General features: G+C 56.1%; 4 protein-coding genes across 16 annotated transcripts in view; 2 read left to right on the top strand and 2 right to left on the bottom strand.

Moving 5' to 3' along the window:
* Positions 1–958, top strand: part of Dgkz (diacylglycerol kinase zeta) — a 32431-nt gene extending 31473 nt beyond the window's left edge. For all 5 annotated transcript variants that reach the window (XM_026399158.2, XM_026399157.2, XM_026399156.2 and 2 more), the window contains one exon: positions 179–958. In XM_026399158.2, the coding sequence (XP_026254943.1) occupies positions 179–295 (117 nt within the window). In that variant the 3' untranslated portion in view covers positions 296–958. The remainder of the gene's footprint in view (positions 1–178) is intronic.
* Positions 959–1549: 591 nt separating this feature from the next.
* Mdk (midkine) lies at positions 1550–3710 on the top strand. Its single transcript, XM_077797946.1, has 5 exons — positions 1550–1582; positions 2393–2469; positions 2587–2754; positions 2875–3036; positions 3685–3710. Exons 2-5 carry the CDS (start codon positions 2394–2396, stop codon positions 3708–3710), a joined length of 432 nt encoding a protein of 143 aa, XP_077654072.1. The 5' UTR covers positions 1550–1582; position 2393.
* Positions 3711–5236: 1526 nt separating this feature from the next.
* On the bottom strand, positions 5237–6673 carry Chrm4 (cholinergic receptor muscarinic 4). The gene has a single exon (XM_026399191.2). It carries the CDS (start codon positions 6671–6673, stop codon positions 5237–5239), a length of 1437 nt encoding a protein of 478 aa, XP_026254976.1.
* An 8397-nt stretch (positions 6674–15070) lies between these two features.
* The window catches only part of Ambra1 (autophagy and beclin 1 regulator 1), a 188699-nt gene continuing 180002 nt past the window's right edge, over positions 15071–23767 (bottom strand). For all 9 annotated transcript variants that reach the window (XM_077798123.1, XM_026399088.2, XM_026399090.2 and 6 more), the window contains one exon: positions 15071–16620. In XM_077798123.1, coding sequence (XP_077654249.1) covers positions 16124–16620 — 497 coding nt within the window. In that variant the 3' untranslated portion in view covers positions 15071–16123. The remainder of the gene's footprint in view (positions 16621–23767) is intronic.

Genomic DNA, 23767 nt, shown 5'->3' with positions numbered 1-23767 from the left:
GGGTGGGGACTGCCCTTGTGAATTTGAAGCTGTCCTTCCCCTGACAAAGTCCAGATCCTGAGAAACCCGAGCCAGCAGGGGAGGAGGCAAGGCAGAGGAAAAGACTCTGCCCTTTCCTAAACGGGGTGGGGACCTTAGCCTGTGGCCCCTGCACTGATTGCAGCTACCCCAAATCCAGGGTGACACTCCCCGGCAGCGGGCTGAGAAGGCTCAGGACACAGAGCTGGCTGCCTACCTGGAGAACCGACAGCACTACCAGATGATCCAGCGGGAGGACCAGGAGACGGCTGTGTAGTTGGGGCAGCTCGAGGGACTGTGGCCAAAGGATGAGCTCCTGCCCTGCCCACCTCACTGCCACATTCCAGTCAGATGGCCACGGGGGGACCCATGACCCAGGGAAGGAGCCCTGTGCCATCCCTGAGAAGCCACCCAGACCTAGGGCTGGACTCTGAGGAGCTGGGGCTCTTACCTGTCCCCCTGAGGTCCCCAGTCTGACCCCTAGGCTCACAGGGGATCAGGAGGCTCACAGGGGAACAGGAAACCGGCTGGGCTGGACAGGCCTTTGGGAGACTGGAGCTGGGCGGCTTCAGGGCAGCCCCACCCTCACTGCAACAGATGTGCTCCGCAGCCGCTGGACACTGGGCCGGGCAGAGTGGCCAAGGCACAGTCAGGGAGGCCTTCAGGAAGAGGCTTCGCAAACCACCTGGACTTTAGGACCCGCCCCAGGCTCCTGGGAGCTTAGACCCTCTCCTGCCCTGACACCCCTCAGGGCCTCGACCGGAAACCCAAGAGCCGGCTGCACTCGCCTGCCCGCTGCCCTGCTTGGCACCTACCCCGTGACCCTCCCGTGTACCAGTCATTTCATCGAGGGCTGTGTGGCCTGGGGGGTGGGGGGATTCTCTCGGTGGGTGACATGTTTACAGCTGGGTGTGACTCAGTAAAGTGGATTTTTTTTTTCCCTTTTCTGTTTTTCTCTCTTTGCTGGGGAGGCCTTCCGGAAGCCCCAGCGCCTGCTGAGTTACCCTCGGGGTGGGGGACTGGACACTGTCGACCCGGACCCTCCCAGGAGGCCCGGGCTCCCCCGGGGGTGGGCCTGCCCGGCTCCTGACCTCTGCCCGGCCCCTCTCGTCGGGCCGGGGGCGGAGTCGGTTTCCTCGGCTTCCCGCTTCCCGCTGGGGCGACAACAATGAGAGTGAAAGGGGGGGAGCTGGCCGGGTCCGCCGGCCCGTCGCCCCGCGGCCTTGGGCTAGCACCCTCCCCAGGCCTGTTTCGGGGGTCGGGTGAGGTGAGCCCCGTGGCCCCGGCTGGAGGGGGTGGGCGTCTCCCGCCGCCGCCACGGTCGGTCGGGAACTTCTCAGACGGCTCTGGTCAGCTCCAAGTGCCACCAGACCGAGCCTGCGGGCTCCTCCGCTCGCCCCCTCCAACCAGCAACCCGGGGAGGCGCCGGCGCCCTCCGCGCCCCAGCCCGTGCGCCCTCTCGTCCCGGCTCCGGGCTCTCCGCCGCAGGGCCGTTACCTGCCCCGGGGGTGGCGGCGCGCCCTCCGCAGAAACACGCGGGAAACCCGGGGGCTGCCGGCGGAAGGTGGAGTGCGACCTCGACGGGCTCAGCAGAGCCCGGGGCTTGTGACACACGGGTTCCGTGACCCTCCTGGGACCACGTCTAAGGCTCCAGGGGGCCCAGGTCCCGGGCGACCGGCGGGGAAGGGGGACGGGCCTCTGAGGGAGGCAGAGGGCCGGGAGGGAGAGATGGGGCCAGGGGCTGGGAGTGCGAGGCGGGGACGGCGGCCCAGGGCCCGGGGTGGGGGCGCGGGCGGGGAGAGGCGAGGGTGCGGGGACCCAGGCCGCGAGGACGGGGCAGGGGCGCGGGGCGGGAGCGGAGGCGGGGACGCCGGGGTCGGGGGCGGCGCGGGGTTGAGGGGAGGGGGCGGGGCGGGTCCTTTCTCGGTTGGGGGGAGGTGGGGAGGGGGCGGGGGCCCATGTGACCGGCTCAGACCGGTTCTGGAGACAAAAGGGGCCGCGGCGGCCGGAGCGGGACGGCCCGGCGCGGGAGGGAGCGAAGCAGCGCAGGCAGCGAGCGAGTGAGCGCGCGGGGCGCGGGGGGCGCGGAGGGCGCGCGGCGGCCGTGGCCCGTCTCCGGCTCGGTCGCTACCACCCCGGGGGCTGAGGCGGGATTGGGGGTCCGAGCAGCGTCCCGGGCTCTCGGTGACGCCAGGGGACAGACACATCCGGAGACGCGACCTGGCCAGCTGGAGGGGCCCCCTCCAAGTCCTCCCCCTGCAGCCCTGTTAGCGGCCCGGAGAACCCAACAAATGGGGTGGGAGGTCCCTGCACGCGGCCCTCAGTAGTGGGGAAGGGGACCGGCGAGGGACTCTGACCCCTGCTCTTCCACCAGGATGCAGCACCGTGGCTTCCTCCTCCTCGCCCTTTTCGCGCTGCTGGCGCTCACCTCCGCGGTGGCCAAAAAGAAAGGTGATGGTGGGGGCGGGCAGGTGAAGCCGGGACCGGCCGCCGGGTTTCCGAGCTCGGAAACCTCCGAGGAAGTCTCCGGTGGCCCGCGTCCTGAACTCTGTCCCCTGCGCGTTGTAGATAAAGTGAAGAAGGGCGTCCCAGGGAGCGAGTGCGCAGAGTGGACCTGGGGACCCTGCACCCCCAGCAGCAAGGACTGCGGCGCGGGTTCCCGCGAGGGCACCTGCGGGGCCCAGACCCAGCGCATCCGGTGCAGGGTGCCTTGCAACTGGAAGAAGGAGTTTGGAGGTGAGGTGGGGCGCAGGCGGAGGGCAGGAAAGGGGGGCACAGTTTCACTGAACCCTGGGTAGGGCCGTGGAGAGAGGCCACCAGCCGCCCCAGCTCTAACCCGGGCCACTCTCGCGCCAGCCGACTGCAAATACAAGTTTGAGAGCTGGGGGGCGTGTGATGGGGGCACAGGCACCAAAGCCCGCCAAGGCACCTTGAAGAAGGCCCGGTACAATGCCCAGTGCCAGGAGACCATCCGCGTGACCAAGCCCTGTACTCCCAAGACCAAAGCCAAGGCCAAAGGTCAGTGAAGGGAGTTGGGTGAGGCTGTCGTGGGGGGCTACCCTCCACCTGAAATTTTGGGCCCTGGCACCTAAGGACAAGAGGGAGGGCTACTGAGCTGCTCAGGAGATACTAAGTGATCTCTGGCTGGAGGAGGGACCCACTCATTGTTCTGTTGAAACATTTAGTTTAGGACCCAGGGAACACTTGTCTTTGTTATCTCTCCAGCCAGAGGGATTCTTTGGTCCCCTCTGCCCCTTTCTGGTTGAGGAAGGACTTTTCAGTGGAAAGGTCTCTCTTACTTAGCTCATTCCTGACTCACAACAGTCCAGACAGGCCAATGGACAGAAGTAAAGCTGCGCTTCTAATTTTTCGGTGGACACATCTTTGTTTTATTTGTAAAACAAAGGTGCTGAGGATCGAACCCAGCGCCCCGCGCATGCCAGGCGCCGCGTGACTTGGAAGTTTTTTGATCCTGGTGAAAATGTAAAGTTGAGGGAGTAGGGAACATCTGGCATCATAATGGCTGCCCTGTCCCACCTACTTCCAGGTCAGCTGGTGGAAGACCACTAGGGGGCAGGATTTTCTCTCTGATGTACCTGGAGGGGGGGGGGGTCTCTCCTGAGCACTGTAACTGGGCTAATGTGGTGTTTCTTTCTTGTTTTACAGCCAAGAAAGGGAAAGGAAAAGACTGAGGCCAGGTCCGGATGCCAAGGAGCCCCTGGCCTTACCCAGGGCCAGGCCTGCACCCTTCCTGCACCCTCAGGCCCAGGATGTAACCTACCAGTGCCTTTGTCTGCTTATTAGCTTTATCAATCATGCCCTGCTTTTGTCTTTTACTCCCCACCCGACTCCAAGTGCCCCAAGTGGGGAGGGACAAGATTCTGGGAAGCTTGAGCCTCTCCCCAAAGGGATTTGATTCCCAATACCCACTTTGTTCTTCCCCACCACGAGACCTGTTACTGAGAAATAAATAAAATGAATCGACTTCTTTTTTTCACGAATAAAAGCTTTTTTTTTTTTTTTTAAATATATAAAAGCCCCTTCCCAGGGAGTTTGCTGTGCAGCTTTGTTTGTGGGTGGAAAAGTGGGCAAAGACAGGCGGTAGGGATTGATGGACTGAAGGGAACTGGTAGCTTGGTGGTGAGTACTCCCCAGAGCCCATGGAAACAGCATGAAAGGGTCCCCCATCAAATCCAGTCCTCATTTCTTCCAATAACCACACCAGGGCTGGGGAGGGAAACCAGGATGACTCACTAGAAGAAGCCTCACCAGGTCAAAGGTCTTTTGGTCCAGCCCACTATCCATCAAAGGGCTCTGCCCATTGGGGAAGGTAGAGATGGAGGGTGCTTGCCTGCTTCACCCTGCACTGTCATTGAAGCCTGCATGGGTCACCGACTTTACCCCCTTTCTGTCTCCCTTGGGCCCACATCTCCTTCAGGGCAGAGGCAGAGTGGAGAAGATGGTAGGGCACTGCCTACTGCAGCCCCCCCCCTTTGGTGTGTGACCCAGGATAGGCTCTCTCCTGGGGGAGGGAAGTCCATCAACGCTGGACCACAGAAGCCTAGACTTCAGTTCCTGAGTGAATCCCTGACCTCCCAGCTGCCCCACCCTGAAGTGACAAGGACAGTGCTACAGGGGAAAGGGAGGTGCCTCAGAGCACTGAGCCTAGCCTGGCCTGCTCCCCCATGCACGTAGCCACCCAGAGCCCTGGTTGAGCAGCTGCAGGAGGGAAAATTCTGCCCCTGGAGTGGAGTTTTGGGGGGAGGAGCTGAGCCTACATGCAGGGTGCAGGGAGGCGGAAAGCACCAATTACAGCAGAATGGGGGACCCCACCCTTCTACCCTTCCAAGACTGGCCCCTTTGCACCTCTGGAGACGCTCCTGGCCTCTGCCCCCTTCCGGGTGTCCATTCTCTTGTGATGCTCCTACGAGGGGGCAGCGCTCACCCGGGCCAGTGCCCCCCAGCTCCCTGAGGCAGGGCGACAGACATGGGCCAGGTGGTCCCAGTTCAGAGGCTGAGCCCCCTCGGCCTGAGCCGGGATCTGGTCTCTGAATCCAAACAGAGCCTCTTCCTCGAAGTGTGGTGGAGAGCTCAGTTCTCCTCTTCAGCAAATTCGAGCACGGAATGGGGCCTCCTAGTCTCTTCCCCACAGCAGGTGAGCCATGTGGTCCCCCAGCACACGTGCCACACCAGCACCTCCTAGGGCACGCCTACCTGCCTACCTGGCAGTTCCGATGTTCCGATACTGGCAGAGCAACAGGTGCCGGAAGGTCTTTTTAAAGGTGGCGTTGCAGAGCGCGTAGCAGGCGGGGTTGATGGTGCTGTTGACGTAGCAGAGCCAGTAGCCGATGGACCACACTGTGTCAGGGATGCAGCTCTGGCAGAAGGTGTTCACCAGGACCATGACATTGTAGGGTGTCCAGGTGAGGATGAAGGCCAGCAGGATGGCAAAGATGGTCCTCGTCACTTTGCGCTCCCGGGCTGCCATCTGCCGCTTCTTGCGCACCTGGTTGCGAGCAATGCTGGCAAACTTGCGGGCCACGTTGGCTGCCGGACGCATGCCAGCTGGAGTGGCAGGTACAATCTCGATTGCTGTCACACACTCATTGCCTGTCTGCTTCGTCACAATCTGGATTTTGGACCATTTGGAGGCGGGGTTGAGGGTCCGTGGCTGCAGGTTAGGGGCAGGCATGGCAGGCGTGGTGGCCTCTGTGGTAGACAGCTCTGTGGGTGGTCGTTCCTTGGTGTTCTGGGTGGCACTGCCTGAGCTGGACTCATTGGAGGTGTCCTTGTCACCCATGGGGCGTGGTGGCGGTGGCAGGGCTGGCGGAGGGGCCTCCTCTAGCTTCCCGTTTCTCAGCTCCTCCCGAGCTGCTCCTCCGGGTGGGGGTTTCTTGACACTCTGCTTCATCAGGGGGCTCTTGAGGAAGGCCAGAGTCTTGGCCTTCTTCTCCTTGGGGCCTTCAGGCCGGTGCTTGTGAACTCGGCTGCGACTGGCCAGAGAGATGTGGATGTAGAGCACCGTCATGATGACCACGGGCAGGTAGAAGGCAGCAATGGCTGTGCCAAAGGTCACTGCTGGGTTGGACAGGAACTGGATGAAGCATTGGTTGTCCGGCACCGTCCTCTTGCCCACCACGAACTGCCAGAACAAGATGGCAGGGGCCCAGAGAACGAAGGACAGGACCCAGGCAGCAGCAATCATGAGGCCCGCCATCTTGGTGGTACGCCGGGCGGGGTAGGTGAGGGGCTTGGTGACGCAGAAGTATCGGTCAAAGCTGATGATGAGAAGGTTCATGACCGACGCATTGCTCACTACGTAGTCCAGAGCCAGCCACAGGTCACAGACCACAGCCCCCAGGGGCCAGTAGCCCTTGATGATGTACACGGTGTAGAGGTTCATGGAGAAGGCGCCTATGATGAGGTCGGCGCAGGCCAGGCTGAACAGGAAGTAGTTGTTGACGGTCTGCAGCTGCCTGTTGACCTTGATGGACAGCATCACCAGGATGTTGCCCACAACAGTCACCAGGCTCAGTGAGCCTGTCACTGTGGCGATGAATACCATCTCCACGGTCTCATAGCGGTTATGGGTTGACGTGACCAGGCGCACAGACTGGTTGCCCGAGCTGCCATTGACTGGTGTGAAGTTCGCCATGTTGGTTAGTAGCAGTGGGGTGGCTGGGGAAGGAAGGAAAGATAAGGGATGAACTGTTGAAGAGGCTGGGGGTGGGATGAAGAGAGAAACTGGTGTCGAGGTGATGGAGGAAAAACACCTGGCAGAACATAAGTGAGCTCTGCCATTCCTCGTGTGCTCATTCACTCAACGTTTATCGTGGGCCTCCTTGGTGCCAAGCGCCATTCCAGGTGCATGACACACATGACCCATCTCAGCCTGTATAATCTATTGGGGGGCAGGGAAACGTGGGCAATAGCAACAAATGCTAGAAAGGAAACAAGGCAGGGTGTCCCAGAGTGAGGGAGTCGGAAGACAGGACAGGGATGGTTCCTTGCTAGGTGACCAGGAAAGGCCTCCCTCCGGAGATGAAGAGGGTGCTGACAGCCTGCAGCCACAGGAGGCGCTGTAGAGGCCAGTCCTGCTAAGGACTATGGCCTGAGCACAGGCTGGGGGCAGGTGGTGAGCCCAGACGTTGCCAGTGCGGCTGGTGCCCAGGGAAACAAGGGGGAGGGAGAGGATGTCCAATGAGTGGCACTAGAGGCTGTGCGTGTGGTCTGCTGAGAGGTGCTCATTCATACACGTGGTCATTTTCTTTTCATTTTTTGTTTGTGCTGGAGGTCAAACCTGGGGCCTTGGCACATTCTACACTAATACGAGAGTATACATCACCGCCCCAACCCATATTCATTGTCTACCAAACACTTTTAATAATAACAGTATTAACTCACGACATTCTCACAATAAATGTAGGAGGCAGTTATTTTTCACTACCTACACATGGGGAAACTGGCACGGAGATGTCAAATAACCTAACCAAGACTTGGAAACCCCTTGATGTCCTGTTGTTAGAGACGTGCGTGTGGGATGAGCTGAGAGCTGTCCCATAACTCAGGGTTCTAGCAGAGGGAAGCCAGAGTCACCAGAGCCGGTGATTCCAAGGGAGTGTGTGTGTGCGGGGTAGGAGGGATCCCAGAGGACGAGAGGAGATGAGGAGGAGCCGGGCACTTCCAAGAGGAGGAGCAGCAGCTGTGCAGAAGAGTCTCAGTATTCCCTCCCTGGCCCTCACCTCCAGCCCAAGCCCCGGGGAGCTAGCACAGGGGTAGCTGGCGCTCAAAGCCCCAGGAGTCAGAAGCCTAAAGGATCCATCAGCCCAGGAACAACAAGTGACTTCCCCAGGGACAAGGCCAGCCCTGAGGCTGGGCCGGGAAGGCAAAATAGAAAAGGATTATCTCAGGGAGCCCCTCCCACACCCCCATGCAGAGGCTGCCCCAGCTGGGGTCTCCCAAGCCCCAGGCCCCTGCCCTGAGCCCTCGCTCCCTCCCACCAGCCTCTCCTCAGCTCTCCTCCTCCTCTTCCTCTTCCATACATGTGAGGGAGGCCCACGCCCAGCGTGCTGTGCCAGGGCAGCCGCTCAGCCCAGCCTCCTTAACACCCGCCAACACACACACCATTCCACATACGCACACGGCCCCATCTCAGCCACACGCAGGTCGTAGACGCAGTTCTGTGCGTCTGTGTGTGTGAAAGAGGAAGAGCGGGCGTGGCAGCCGGGTGTGGAGGAAGACGCACTCACCCTGCAGCCAGCTTGCTAGAAGCCCAGCGGGGTGGGTAGAGGGCAGCCCCAGGGATGCCACCTCGCCTTCCTGCACCTCCTTTCTCATTTGCTGAACAGGATCCTGCCCTGGGACAACCTCCTGAACAGCTTTGGGACTGGCTCCTCAACTTCCTCTCCAGCCTGGAAATGGCACTGAGGGCTGGAGCCTAGCACCAGGGTGTCCCCCAAGCCTGGCCCCTGTGCCCTACTTCACCATCACAGACACAGACCCAGCCTCATGGCCTCAGACTTCAAGTCCTCCAGTTCCAAATCCTTGGTTGACAGGAGGAAAGGCTGAGGGAGGTAATGCCACCCCCAAGGTCACTCAAGGAATCAAGGGCAAAGGGCAAAGAGGGCCTTCGCCCAAGAGTCTGACAGCTTCGTTCAGCTCTGAGAGCCTCTGAACTAGATCCTCAGGTGTCACCCTCTGAATTGGAAGGGCAGTAGCACCCAGCACATTGAGGCTGCCCAACCCAGGCACATGCCCATGAGAACAGGGTGGGCAAGAATGATCCAGTCAGCCTCCAGGAAATCCTCACACTGGCATCATAGGGTCAGGACACGGCAGCAGGGAGTAAGGAATAGGGGGGCTAGATGTGCCAAATATGAAATGAAAACAGCTCTTGTTTATTGAGTGTCAACGTGACACAGGAACCCCTCTGAGCTTTTTATATAGATTGTCTGGTTTATGCTTCTTACAACAGCCCAATATATCCAGGTATATTAGTAGTCTAATCTTATGGATATAAATATCCTCTTAGAGAAGGATAATAGTAAATAGCTTGCCTAAGTCACTCAATTTGTAAAGCAGGGCAGAGGCAGAATTAGAACCGAGAGCCACCTTCTTAACTCGGGGTACAAGTGCACAGTCCTCCCTTTCAAAGCCACACAACTGGGGGACCCATTAGGTCCTTGGTCCCTTCCTATTTCTGCCCTCTCCCGCACTTAACTTTCTTGGACAGGAGACCTCTTGTCCTGGGTGGGGTTAGGCTGAGCCTGAACAAATAATTGGCCGGTGATTTAGTTTCCTTCTGGGGCCTGCCAGTTGCAGACAGGGCAAACTCTGTCTCCACAACTTGATCCAGGCTGTCTTTCTGGACCCCTCTGGGTCATCCGCAGACAACCTGACCGCAGCTCCTTTCCCTGGAATCCAGGCCCGCCCAGGATCTGAGGAGGCGAGCCAGATGCCGGCCGCCCGGAGCTTGCGCACCACTAGATGGCAATGTCGGTCCCTGGGTGCCAGCTCGGGGACCCCGAGCGGGCAGCCGCTCGCCACCGCCCCTAACTTCAACCCGACCGCAAACCCCGAGGAACCCCTAGGCAAGGCTTCTTAGGGAAGGGGCATAGGGTCCCATTGCCAGACCCTACTTGAGGTTGCCCACAAAACTGCCCTCAACTCTGCCAGGGGTTCAAGGGTTAGAAAGTTTAGGGCGCCCGGATTCCACCCGGCACCGGGAGAGGAACGTGTGGGCGGGAACGCGAGTGCGAGCTCTGTTTGTGTGTGATTACCAAGGAGCGCGAGTAGACGCTACTAGCTGTCTGCATGTGCGTGTGTGCGCACAGCCACGCCTGGATACCAATGCGCCGGTAAGCGCGTGAGCATGCCCGCGCCATGTGGACACGTGCATGTACATGCATGTGCATTCCTGGGGCATGCACACACACGGTGCAAGCGGCTGTGCTTGCGAACTTGAGTTCACGAGCAAATGCAGGGCCGACCCATTCCAACCGAGGCCGGTGGACTCGCCTAGATTTAGCTGTCTTCCTGAAGGCGGAGAGGGTCCGCCAGGAGCCAGCGCCCAGATGGTGCCTGGCTTGTAGATGGGGAAGGGCTGAGGCCAGACTACACTACGGAAAGCGACGGACCCCAGACTTTGAGACATCATTTAGTCCGACGCTTGGGGTTGTCCGCGTCCTCAAGGATGAGGCGTGGAGTCCCAGCCTTGCAATTGACTTCTGTCAAGGGCTGCAATAGTCGCCCAACTTGGCCTTGAGGGACCCCAGGCTCAGCTCAGCGTGCCCAGTGGTGAGAAGGCAAGGGCAGCAGAATTACAATGGAGAGACCCGGCTTGGGCTTGGGTCAGACAAGTTTAAGATTCTTTCTCTCCTTCATTCGTCACCCTGCATCCCTGCTCCCTGCTAGAGAGGCCCTGCCTAGCCCTTGGGCCAAAGTAGGCACCGTTTTCCCAAGCCTTGGGCTCAGGGGAGACGCGAGGATCAGCTTGAGGATTACTCCTGGGCCCATCTGGGGGCTCCTCCACTGCTGGGTGGTGGTCGGTGAAGCCCTCGCTCTCCGGTGCCCCGCCCTCCCGCCAATCCTCTAGCACGCAGTTGCAACAGCCTCTGGGCGTGGGCACCAGGCTTTCCCGGGTCCTCGAGACCCCAACCCTTCCCCGTGCAAGGCAGATGGATGCTCTGGCATCCTGTGTGGTGGTTTGGGACATTCGTCCTCGGTTTTGAAGCTGCTATTCCCGGGCTCTGGAAAGCTGTGGCCCCTGGATTTGTCCCTGGGGCCAGAGAGGAGACTCCGGAGTTCAGGGGAGGGAGAAGGGTGCAGGGGATTCGGAATGGACAAGGAACCCCACACTTCCGCTGCGAGTCCGGAGGGTGGGGTGGTGGTGGTTGAGGCTGGATTTCCTCGGCTCAGAGCCTGGGCCACAGCGGGGGTTAGTCCCGGGGAGGGGGAGGGGCACTGGGAGAGGGCAGGGGTGTTTTCCGTCGGGGTTCAAGGTCGCTGATAGAGGACTCCATGGGCTGGAGTGGGCAGGCAGCTCCCGGGCAGTCAAGGGAGGAGGGGAGGGCGGGGAGACGAGCGGGAAAAAGGCTCTATTGGGCTCCAGAGCCCGGAACCCTGCAGAGCTGCCAGTGGGAGGGATGGAGTGCAGGGTCCCGACCCGACGGCTGTCGCTGGCTTGGGGGGCTGCTGTAGGCGGGCACTCCTCTGCCCCGGACCTGCTGAATGGCCATCTTTCCCTAGAGGCGCACCTGGAGCAGTCTCCGAGAGACCCCGGGCCTTTCTTCCAGAGGGGTGGCCCACCCCCGGGGCCCTCTGCCGCTCCCAGCACCGCGCTAGCCCCTGAAGAGGTCTGGGGCCCTGTGCCAGTGGAACCCACCTCTGGAAACCCTCAGAGGGTCCCGAAGCCCTGCAACCTTCTCTTCCAACCGAGCCCCCCGCCCCCGCGCCGCAGCGGAGTCACTCACCCGCCGCCGCTGTCCCGCTTCCTTCGCGTCGGACAGACGGCGGGACGGACGGGAGGCCCGGCGGGCCGGAGGGGCGGGCGGCCAGGCCGTGGGCCGGGGGCGGGGACGGGGTGCCGAGGGGCGGCCCCTGCTCCGCCTGCAGCTCCCGGCGCTGTGGCTCCGACTCGCGCTCACGCTCGCACTTTTCCCCGAGCCGCGTGATGTCACGGGGAAGCAGCCAATCGTGGTGGGGCCGCGCCGCCCGCCCCGGGCCGGTCACCCAGCGGCGACGCGCGGGGGTCACCACTCGGGGCGTCGGGGACCCCAGCGGCTTGCGCCTTCCCTGAAGCCGGCGGGGACTCCCGGCTCGGGCACTGTGGGGGCACCGCCCACAGTCGCCAGTGCGGGTTAGCAGGGGGCGCTGCCCTTCGGGGGGTGGGGGGGGGTGTTAGCGTTGTCATGGGGACGCGGCGCCCCCTCGCGGGATGGGAAGGAAGCGGGCTCTGGGGTCTGACTACGCTCCCCGCCTCCGCCCTGACCACGCACCCGGGACCCCGAAGTGTTTTTGCGCCTCTCCGGGACCTCACCCGGCTACACTATCCCGCTGGCGGTTCGACCGCGGGCGCGAGTATTTGACCCCAACAGGAGGTTATGGGTGGGTGAGGTGGATTCGACCACCACGGTTCCGTCGGGGCAGAGGCCTGCAGTTTCCAGCCTTGGGGCTGCGCGTCGGCAGCCGGGCAGCCCACAGGAGGGGCGCCGTCGGGGCCTGGGAAAGAGCAGGACAGAGACGGGCGAGGGTCTGCCAGGGAGAGAAGAGCGCGCCCACCGCAGACAATGCGCCCACAGCCCATCCCGGTTCCCCGATTTGCGCTCCGAGCCGTGGAAGAGGCTCCTACCCGCTCTGCCAGCCCTAGGATGGGACGGTGCACCGCCCATCCAGCCGCGGCTCGTAAAGCGAGTGTACCTCTGCTTGTGAGGTAAAAAGCCAGGTGCTCAAGGTCACCTGGGACGGAGCCCTGGAAAAGACCCCAAGGGCAAGTCGCCAGTGTCCCAGATCTCCCGGGACAGCGCTGGCTGCAGCCTCAGGTCGGCGGGCCTTGCCTGCGCAGGGCCGAAAGTGGGCGGCTTCAGCACCTCGGAGAGCACCACCTCGGCCTCGGCCACGAGGCCTCGACTCCGCCGCACTGGCCACCGCGCTTGGGTCTCCCTCTTAGCCCTTTCTGAGGCCAGGCAGGGTCGAACGCGCCCCTCCGCGTCCGGGTCCTGGGACCTGCCACCCCAACACTGAGCTTAAACAACCGGTTAACCTTAAGGCGGTTGGTTCCTTCTCTTGGATAAACAACCCAAGTCCCGCCCTCCCGGGCCTGCGGGGGGCCGTTGGGGGAAGGCGGAGGCGCGGACGGCAGTGGAGGAGAGGCTGAGGCGGCAGGAACTTCTCGGCAGAAAAGCCGGGAGCTGAGCAAGAGCCAGTGCTGTGGGCCCTGGGTGTGAGATTCTCCATGCTACACAGGAAGTGGAGTTCGGGTCTCCTGTGCGACGGCTTGTCAGAGTTGGGAACTTCAGGACTGGACTTGAGTTTAGGGCTAGTGTGGGAAGCCATATTCCCTCACCTGGGGGATCTGATCTCCGGCTATCCTCTTAACAGGGTGAAAGGAGCACTATTGTTCTTGCTCCACTTCACAGAGAGGCTCAGTTGGTTCATATGACAATGACAGACCTGCGCTTGTTCCACTTTGCTATATTCCTCCTAGGGGCGGGGGTGGGAGTGCGGGATGCTCTTAGGAGACTGGAAACGTGTGTGTGGATGGGGGGGGGGGCAGAATCTTAGATGGGGAAACCACCAAGGCCAAGGACTGGAAGCCCCAGAAACGAGAAACGAACGTCCCAAATTGTCTTTGAGCTCTTCCAGAAACTGTCAGGCAAAGCCACGCTGGTTTCCCCACAATCCCTGCTATGGGCTGGGACTTTATCCTCCCCCACCCCCTAACCCCAGAACCCACAGTGGAACCCTGGAGGGCTGATTTGGGAACCAGAGAACATGGTTTAGTCTCTCTGCTCTCCCTTTGATCCAACTGGCCCAGTAGACAGGTCACACGTTTCTCTGAACGTGCCCTCATCTCCAAAGGGATTTATTGTTGATCTTTGTCCTGCTGATCCAGCAGCCTTGTGTTGTGTGAGGGGTCCTGCAAAGGTCCTCTTTGCTATCAAGGAGGCTACCACTAGGTGAGAGCCAAGGGAAAGGGATGGTGTGGAGACAGGCAGGTGTTGACAATTGCCTCCAACAGGGAGCATGTGGACTCATCCTTGGCCAGAGCTCACAGAGGTGGATGACGGAGGGCCAAAATTGGACCACCTCATCCACAAGGCCTCCCCATACCTTTGTTCCAAAAGCAACAGTGCAACTCCAGGTCCCCTTCTGTTTTTCCTAAGCTGTCTTCCTTCTGTAGGAATTAGTGGCCAAAATGTGTGCTCTGGAATCATACACTACTGAAGTCCAAACCCATGCTCTCCGACTTAGTTATGTGGTCTGGGGCGATGGCAGTAACCATTTTAGAGGGTTTTTGCATGTGGATATAATACACACGGAGTCCTTGTCATGTGGTTTACACTAAACAAATCCTTCAATATTTATTTCAAATCCTACTTTTTAAGGTAGGCCTGCCCTCACTATGTTCTCTGAGCAGGAATGACACAAGATTATAAAGATAAAACTAACTTTTTAAGACTTTGCTTACGGAGGCTGGGGCTGGGGCTCAGTGGTGGAGCACTTGCCTAGCAGTGTGAGGCTCTGGGTTTGATCCTCAGCACCACATTAAGCATATAAATAAATAAATAAACAAAAAAAGAGGTTGCTTGCCCAAGACCACACGGGTGCTGATGGATCTTTTAGTTCAGCCTACTGATATAATTTTCTAGAAAATTTGAAAGTTTCTAACTATTTAACTTTGCATTGTTCTGGAAGTACTTGCTGCCCACGAAACACCCAGGGTTTGTCATATTTTGTTACACCTCTCTTAAGTTGGGGCAAATATCCTTCTCCCACTTTCTAAAATGGCTTGGAACTTGGAAGTGGCCAAGTCCCAAGGACAATGCAGGCTTTTCAGTCACTGTCTGGGAGACACACATGAAAAAGGCAGACCCGGAGCAGAAGGCATGGCACCTTCAGGGTGCCTGCAAACAAGAGCAGCTCTCTGCTGGCTACAGAGACACCAAGGCAGATGGTCTTCCTGGATTGAAGGGGATCTATTGCTTTTGCCATTTACATCTTCAGGTCCATAATCCTGGGTAGGAAGCGACAAGGATGAGCAACCACTCCTTCCTGCCCACCCACCACTGAGAAGCTGCCCCAATCCACAGCAGGCACCTGGGAAGCAAGGGGTAATGGTCTAGAAAAGCTGTGTGAAGCAGAGGTGGTAGCCCCTTAACCCACTGGCTCAGCCAGGGTCAACCAGGGCTTTTCCACTAGAACAGCAGTACCACTGAAGTACCTGGGGAACACCAGAGGCTGGCTCAGTTCCACGTGCCCCCCCACCTCCCAATTCCCACCCCTCCTCCATTTTCCATAGAAACAAACAGAGGAGCCTGGTGAGGGGCATGTCATCATTTTAATGATGTAGATCTTTGGTGTTTCCCTCATTAGCAGTAGACTATCCCCTCTCCTCCCACCACAATGTTTCTATGATGAGTGACAAACAGAAAGAAAATCACATTTTCATACTAAAAACAAAATGATCAGAGCCTTGATTTCTCCACTAGAAACTACACGTACAGTTCAAGATTCCACATGCAACACCTTAAACCACAGACCAAGACCTCACATTCTGACCCGGAGTCTCATCCCCTCCCCCACCTTGGGCGGGCTTTGGCCTAGGCTCAGATAATACTGACACCCACAGGTGCTACTCTGGGGGCCTTGGAGGAGGGAGGAGCTTGGTGGACAAGCCTGGGGGTGGGCCAGCCTACATCCCCCACTCCTGATTGAGGACCTGCCCACCGTCCCATGACCCCATTCTGTATCAGGGAAGCAGGCTGTCCCCTTCACCCCACAATTATTCCACACCAAGTGTGGAAAGTCCCTGCCCTCAGGAACCCAGGAGCCCAGACTGACCCCTGACTGTGTCTCTGGATGGGATAAGATGATGGAGAGAGGCTGGAGCTCTGGAAGGCTCAGAGATGATGGTTTCTGGGGACAATGCCACTCCTCCTGTTTCTGGGCTCCTGGTGGCTCTGCCCACCTCACAGGTGGGCTGGGCAAAGCTGCCCCACTGGCCTCTGTCCAGGATGGTGTGGGCCAGGTCTGGAAGACTATTCACTCTTCTTGGGCTCCTGTCCAGGGCTGAGTCCCCTGAGCCCATGATCCTAGGAGAAAGGGGGGTTCATGGTAAAGACACCCACTTGCTCCTCCATTCACACTAGGCCCAGCAGCTTGGCTCTCCTGGACTCCAGATTCTGGAAGCTTCTAGTCCCATGCGCGAGCCTTGCTCACTACACTGCCTCTGGCCCACTGACTAACTCCTCCTCATCCCCACCCTCTTGCTCCTCCTGTTCCCTGGTGCAGCCAGCAGCGCTTCCGTGTGTACAGTTCCCAGTCAGCTGTGAGGTCCGGCTTCTGCTCAGTGGCTAGAGGGAGGCACCAGTGCACACCATTGTCTCTACCTGTTCCGTGGCTCCCCGCTGGGGCCTGTAGCCTCCCCCCTGCTGCCACCACCTCCGTCAGGAAGGTGGTTATTATTGGTCAGGTTGTAGTGCAGGCTTGGTCCCTCAGTGCTGGGAAGGGGGACAGGAATAGGGACAGGGGAGGAAGGGGGCAGGGTTGGCTGGGGTGGCTCCTGCCCAGAGGTACCAGGCTGGTCCCAGGAGGCTGTCCGGGGGCTTAGGCCTCGCTCTGTCAGTTGCCCAGGTTCTGGGAGCAGTCCCCGAGAGGTGGAGGGCTGGGGAGAGGAGGTGCGGGCAGCTCCAGACTCAGTGCCTGTCTGGGAGCTGCGGTGAATGCGGTGGCTGACGATGATGTTGTTGCCAAAGCCACCCATGGAGGCCATGGTGGTGCTCTGCTCCCGCTGCACCACAGCCGTCATGCCCCCCTCGGCCATCAGTCTCTGAATCCTGCTGAGGGCATCTTCCCCACTGGCACCGTACTCTGAGCCCTCACCTGGAAGGTACAAAGCAGAAGAGAAAGGGAATTAGCTGCTGGCCTGGGCCATTGAGTCAGCTGGCAACTGCTGGCAGGAGCTGGCGGGGTTCTGGGCAAAAGCAGGAATAATAGGCCCAACTCTGTTACCATGAAAACCAGACTCCTGAACATGAAACAAAAATCCCCAAATGATCACAATTCAAGACTCTGCATTACTGGTAGAGAAACTGAGGCCTAGGTGGTCACGGATACTCAGCTGTTAAGAGGCAGGACAGGAGCTGGGCATGGTGGCAGATACCTGTAATCTCAGTGACTAGGGAGGCTGAAACAGAAGGATCCCAAGTTTGAGGTCAGCCTCTGCAACTCAGCAAGGACCTAGGCAATTTAGCAAGACCCTGTCTCAAAATGAAAAATAAAAAGGGCTGGGGATGTGGCTCAGTGGTTAAGAGTCCTGGGTTCAATCCCCAGTACCAAAAAATGAAATATAAACAAACAAACAAACAAATAAATAGAGGCAGGGCTGGACCCATGGTAAGTGTTTGTTTGCCTTTGATCAAATCTATCCTTTTAGCACTAGAGGCAGGGTAGTCTGAAAGAAGGCTGAGCAGGTGGGCCCACAGCTTGCTCTGTCTGCTCTTGGGTGATTTAGAACCAAGGGATGGGATGGGGAGAGCTGCCTGGTCTTTGGAGAAAAGAGACACCTTACAGGGTGCAACCACAGGCAAACAGCCTGCTTTGCTTTATTTCAGCACTGTTTTCCTGTCCTTTAGTGTTGTTTTGTTTATGTTACTTTCTAAAAGCCCAGGAAGAAGCTTGGGGTTTTAACTGCTCCCTAGGAAGAGTGCTGCCGCCTCCCTCCCTCATCTCTTCTCCCCGTTATCTTCTAGTCTTCACAAGTTCCTAAGTTACTATTCTCCTGGGGTTAAATGTCTCCTGACACCATATATTCAGAGAGAACCAACTGTTCAGCCCAGGTATGAGGCCCCAACCTGCAGCTCTAGGGAGAGAGAAAGGGATTCTGTTTCCTTTCAAGGCTTTCCCCTGTGGGGGAACAAACAAGCTTTGCTCAAATCTCAGCTCTGCCACTTATTGACCAGCTGGCCTTGGCCAAGGCCCTTATTATCCACCTTGTATAGTGCTGGTTAGAGGAAATGAGATCATACACACCAGGAACCAGCCCAGTTCCCAATCAGCCCTCAGTAGGGTAAGAACCAGGTCAACCCATGTACAACTATGACCAAGGCTCTCAGACTGCCAGAAATGGCTCTAGTGAACAATGAGGCTACTCACTGGACAGGTTGGGTTTTGAAGGCCTTGAGCGCGAGTTTTCTTTCCTTTTTTTTTTTTTTTAAGGGTACTGTCAGCAATTACTTTTATTTAAGTTAATTAGCTAACTAATTTATTTATTCTGGGGTACTATGCACTGGACCCAGGGTCTGGCACACGCTAGACAAGCACTGTATCACCAAGCAATATCTTTTTTTTTTTTTTTAAAAGAGGGAGTGTGTGGGGGGGGGAGAGAGAGAATTTTTTAATATTTATTTTTTAGTTTTCGGCGGACACAACATCTTTGTTTCTATGTGGTGCTGAGGATTGAACCCGGGGCACATGCATGCCAGGCGAGCACGCTAACGCTTGAGCCACATCCCCAGCCCCCAAGCAATATCCTTTTAAAAAATTTGTTTTTATTTTATTTTGTGAGACAGGGTCTCACTAAATCGAAGAGGCTGGCCTCAAACTTGCAGTAGACTCTTGCCTCAGTCTACTGAATGGCTGGGATTACAGGTGGGTGTCGCCAGGTTTCTTTTTTTTCTTTTTGGCAGCAGTGGCGGGGAGAGGAGTGCTATCATAGGGTACTAGGAATTGAACCCAGGGGTATTTTACCACTGAGCTACATCCCCGGCCCTTTTAAAAAATTATTATTTAAAAAAATTGAGACAAGAGTCTAAGTTGTTGAGGTGCTGAGGCTGGCTTCGAACTGGAGAGCCTTCTGCTTTAGCCTCCTGAGTACTGGTCAACAGTTACTTTTATTAGACTTTCTAACCCCTCCCTGCTCCTAGGTCTTTTCCCTTCTTGCCTCATGCACAGTATTTTCACAGCCAAGCTATGTCTAAGGCCTAAATCTCTTCCCGTTCTCAAGTGCTTGCTCATGGTTCTCCCTCTGGCTCTGAAACCATTTTCCCCAAAACCATTCTTCTCTGCTTGGGTTTTAAGTGATTTTCAGCTTGCTTTTCTCAAAGCCTTCTGAGAACTGCTCCCATCCCTCAAGATGGCTGCTCTCGGGCTGGGGATGTGGCTCAAGAGGTAGCGTGCTCGCCTGGCATGCGTGCGGCCCGGGTTTGAGCCTCAGCACCACATACCAACAAAGATGTTGTGTCCGCCGAGAACTAAAAAAAAATAAATATTAAAAAAAAAAGAGACTATTTAAAAAAAAAATACAAAAAAAAAAAAAGATGGCTGCTCTCATTCACTGTCTCCTGAGCAGTCCAACTCCAGCTTCCTGGACTGAGAAAAACCCCTAAGGGCTCTTGAGTCTCTCTAGGCAAAGCATTCTAGCAATGGGGCAGAGGGTAAGGAGAAAGGCTAACCTAAGGCCTCAGTGCTAATGCAGCCTCTACCATGTGAGCTGCCCACGAGGACCTCCCAGGGCTTGCAAGAGCCCCCGCTGCGCTGCTTGACAAGTCGTCTCTGAAGATCTCAGCCTGGGCTGGGATGTGCAGTGGGCTGGCCTGAGGCCTGTTGGTGCTGGAGTTCACCATGCTGGGCTCTGTGCCTGCTGAACTACCAGCTCTTTTCATAAGCTCATTTCTAGGCACATGAAAGACTGCCTTGGGACCCTAAAAGAGCTGCAGCAGGCATTCAAGTTGGGGCCCTCTACCATCTCCCACAGTTTGCCTGAAGCTCTGGCCCTGGTCACCTCTCTAGAATTGTAGTAGCTAGCGGTGTTTCCTAATGATCTTCTTGCTTCCGAGCTCCTTTTTCTTTCTTTCTTTTTTTTTTAATATTTATTTTTTAGTTTTCGGTGGACACAACATCTTTGTTTGTATGTGGTGCTGAGGATCGAACCAGGGCCGCACGCATGCCAGGAGAGAGCGTGCTACCGCTTGAGCCATATCCCCAGCCCCCCCCCCCCCCAGCTCCTTTTTCAGCTGGTGTCTGTCTATGCTGCTGCCATTAACATTCTAATTCAGCTCTAACTGGGATCCAGTTAAGTACAAAAGCTGTGTGAAGCCCAGTAGCTCCATGAGCCCTCAGAGTAGTCAAAATCTCTTAGCTTGACAGCTGAGGGCCCTGAGGTCCTCACCACTTTTTGGACCACACCCTTCTGCCCACCATCTTCATGGAAAGGTACTCTACCACTGAGCTACACCCCCAGCCCTTTTTATTTTTTAATTTTGATACAGTTGCCTAGGCTGACTTCAAACTTGTGATCCTCCTGCCTCAGCCTCCCAAGTCACTGGGATTACAGGTGTGCAACACCACGCCCAGCTCCATCATTCTCTTTTGAGTACTTTATACCTGGTGTTAAATCAGGTAACAACATTTACCCAACAGATTTTACTCTACTAGACCCGGTCCTGCTTCCTGCCTATGCATGCTGGGACATAATATGTAAGTTCTATCTCCTTGGTCACAATTCTCAGATTCAAGTGCAAGTGGCCACACTCTTTGACCCAGATGGAAGGGATGCTCCTCTCAAAGTTGTGACAGTGCTCCACATCTCTATTAGTTCTTGGCGGCTGTGGCGTTTCTCTTTGAGGCTATAAATTCCTGAAGATCTTGGACTGAGTTTTATTAGGTTCTGGGGATCATGCGTAACACACAGTCTGACATACAGCGTGTAGTCGTTAAATACATGTACAAATGACTAAAAGGGCTCTCAGGCTACACATGGGGCTTCAGATTCATAGCAATTTTGAAAACTGGTTTGAAAGTTGGTTACTCTGCTGCTGAGGCATTTGTATGTCTGCTTCCTCCTGGGCTTGCTCTTTAAGGGACAGAACATGATGATGGCTTCCTTTCTGAGCGTGATTCCCTTTCTAACACCTTTGGGTTCACATTACCTGATATAACACCAGATACAAAGTGCTCAAAAGGGAAAGATGGAGCTGGGTGTGGTGGTGCGCACTGTAATCCCAGTGACTCAGGAGGCTGAGGCAGGAGGATTGCAAGTTTGAAGCCAGCCTAGGCAACTGTTTCAAAGTAAAAAAGCAGGGTGGCGGGGGCTGGTAGAGTACCCTTGAGTTCCATCCCCAGTACCACAAGCAGGGTGGGGAGAAATAAATGTGTGTTTTTTTTTTTTTTTGGGGGGGGTACCAGGTATTGAACCCAGGGGTGCTTAACCACCAAGTCACTTCCTCAGCCCTGGATGAGAGATTTAAAAATGTGCACAAAAAGGGTTCTTGGGGCCTGGGTGTGGACAGCTTCAGTGAGGAGCTATGAGTTGTGCTTCTCTCCTGGGAATGCTAAGCTGAGGCTAAGAGCCACTGAAGGCAGCTGGGATATTCGTCAAGAGGAAAATACTTTGAGGATCAGGGAAAGGGTTCCAGGAGCAATGGTGGCCACAGGGATTAATTCTGATGTCTTCTTCCTTGTTGCAAAAGTATTTCTTTTATCTTTGAAAAATGGGAAAATATTTAGTTTTGATGTGAGATCATTTTCTTGGCAATCTAAGGTAGATTGGTTTTTGTTTTTGGCTGAGGACTGAACCCAGGTCTTTCCACATGCTAGGCAAATGCTCTACCACTGAGCTATGTCCCCAGCCTCCTGAGGTACATTTCTGATGGAGAGGTGAGGGTAGGATCAGCAACTTCCCATGATGCCCTGCAACTGCATTTAACTCTAAGTGGTTTCACTGCCTAGAAGAAAAAAGGAGGGAACCAAGGTTCAGAGAGTCCAGAGAGGGGTTGCCCATCCTGATCTGAGGGATACTATCTTCCAGCTTCTCCCTTTTCACACTTGCCTTTTTCTGGCCCAGGGCTCAAGGTGCTGCAGCTGGTCTGGCCACCATCTTTATCAGTTAAGAAATAGGCCCAAGGCTCAGAGGCAAAGACTCTCTCAGCTCCATTCATTCCTCCTGCATGTCTAGTGCATGCCAACCAGGCAATAGCTCAGAGCGAACAGTGAGCCCAGCCAGAGAACCTTCCCTTCCTTTCTAAACTGCCTCCTACCCAGTAAGAGGGAAAACTGCTGCAGGGGCAAGTTCAAGTTCTAGGGGAATTCAAGCTCTTTTGTTAAAGCTGGACCAGTAAAAAAGCCAACACCAGTCAATGGCCCTGTAAAGAGTTCTTTCTGAAGTTCTGGGAAAAGCTTTTTATGGTTTGGATCTGGAGTGTTCCCCAAAGGCTCATATGTTGAAGGCTTGGTCCCAGCTAGTGGCTCTATTGGGAGGTGGTAAAAATTTCAGGAGGTGGGGCCTAGTTGGAGAAAGATGTCTCCCTTGAAGGGTATACCTTATTCCTGGCCCCCTCTTTCTCTCTCTCCGCTACCCAGTTGTGAAGAGGTAAGCCTCTTTCCTCTGCCATGTCCTACACCATGATGTCTTGTCTCACTACAGGCTCAGAAACAATGAAGCCTAGTGACCACAGACGGAAACTTCTCAAACTGGGAGCCAAAATAAACCTTTCTTCTTTCTTTCTTTCCTCTTTTTAAGTTGATTTTTCTTAGGTATTTTGTCACAATGATGGACAACTAACACAGAGCTGAATGGATTTGAGAAAAATTATTATTTTTTAAATATATATATTTATTTTTTACTTACAGGTGGATACAATATCTTTATTTTTTATATTTATGTGGTGCTGAGGATCAAACACAGTGCCTCACACATGCTAGGCAAGCGCTCTGCCACTGAGCCACAACCCCAGCCCTGAGAAAAATTCTTATGAAGAAGAAGTGAGAAGTAGCCAGGAACCCTTTGCTGTTGATGGAATGGGGCTAAAGGAGGCACAGGCACAGGAAAGCGATTACTGCAAGCAGATGGGGTCCCCACACTGAAGACTGGCCACTGTGGGGTGTGTGTGTGATGGCATTCCCCTTCTACCCAGTCCCAGCAGGGTTCACCTCCTTGACCAGGGTTTTCCTATCCATGTTCCTGTAGACCTGGCTACCAGTTTAGTTAAAATGAGGAGAGGAGTCAGGTGTGGTAACACTCAGGAGGCTGAGGCAGGAGAATAGCAAGTTTGATGCCAGCCTGGGTGACTCAGCGAGACCCTGTCTCAAAATTTAAAACAGGCTGTGGTGTAGCTTAGTGGTAAAGTGCCTCTGTGATTGATTCCTGGTCTCCACTACAATGAATCTGGTTTATCAGCTGTGGGGAAAGCACCTCAGCGCAAGGCTCCTGGCTTTGGGAGAGAGACAGCAGGACAGACACACCCACTAGCCAATTCCTCACCCTCCTGTAACCTACACTTCCCTCCCTGTTTCTGAAAGAGACTAGTATGCGCTGAAGACTTCGGAGTCCACAGCTCTCAGCAAAGCTTGCAGGGCCACACACAGAAGTAGCAAGCCATCCTAATTTGCCTTCTGACCAGTGTCTGGGCCCAGGCTCCCTTTACTACCTGTTTTGTTTTATGAGGGGCACAGACAGATAAGGAATGAGGTTCTGGTCTCTTGAGACTGGGAAAGACAGCTTCCTCTCTCCTGCCTGCCGTTGGTCCCTACTACTCAAAAAAGAAAGGAACTTAAAACTGACTGCAGGTCAAAAACAGCAAGACAAAAAAACAGAGGATTCTCTGGAAGGTGAGACACCAGGGGATGTGCTTCTTGCATTGGCAGCTCCTGCTCCCAGAGCTTCTGCTGCACTTCACCATCAGGTCAGAGTGCCCTCTAACCAGTGCCCTCTGATGTCGGCCCACCCCCCTCACCCACCCTCAGTTCTCAAGGTGTACGAGATGTGCCACGAACATAAACCTGTTACTGGGCCTCATTGCACTGAAGTAATCATCTGCTTAGGTGTCTGTTTCCTTCTCTAAACTGCAAACTTCTTGGGGAAGGAGAAGTTCATTCTCCATCCCCCTCATGGGTAACCCTCAGGCTCTCTGGGTTCATCACAGGCTCTCATGGATGCCTGTCCAGTGAGGAGGGTTGGGCACTGTTGTCCCCCATGAGCCTGGCTCTCTGGTTTCCTGGAAGAGGCCTACTGGACTCCAAGGCAGCTCAGCAT

Source organism: Urocitellus parryii, chromosome 4 (assembly GCF_045843805.1).
Source record: "Urocitellus parryii isolate mUroPar1 chromosome 4, mUroPar1.hap1, whole genome shotgun sequence".
Lineage (NCBI taxonomy): Eukaryota > Metazoa > Chordata > Mammalia > Rodentia > Sciuridae > Urocitellus > Urocitellus parryii.
Note: the sequence above shows the minus strand (reverse complement) of the source record. Positions and strands in the feature narration are given on the sequence as shown.

What these genes read in the sequence shown, in the direction of transcription:
- Mdk (XM_077797946.1), top strand. Translation starts at nt 2,394, where the DNA reads ATGCAGCACCGTGGCTTCCTCCTCCTCGCCCTTTTCGCGCTGCTGGCG. An exon ending in CGCGGTGGCCAAAAAGAAAG is followed by an intron (nt 2,470 to 2,586) that starts GTGATGGTGGGG and finishes TGCGCGTTGTAG; the next exon opens with ATAAAGTGAAGAAGGGCGTC. An exon ending in GACCAAAGCCAAGGCCAAAG is followed by an intron (nt 3,037 to 3,684) that starts GTCAGTGAAGGG and finishes CTTGTTTTACAG; the next exon opens with CCAAGAAAGGGAAAGGAAAA.
- Chrm4 (XM_026399191.2), bottom strand. Translation starts at nt 6,673, where the DNA reads ATGGCGAACTTCACACCAGTCAATGGCAGCTCGGGCAACCAGTCTGTG.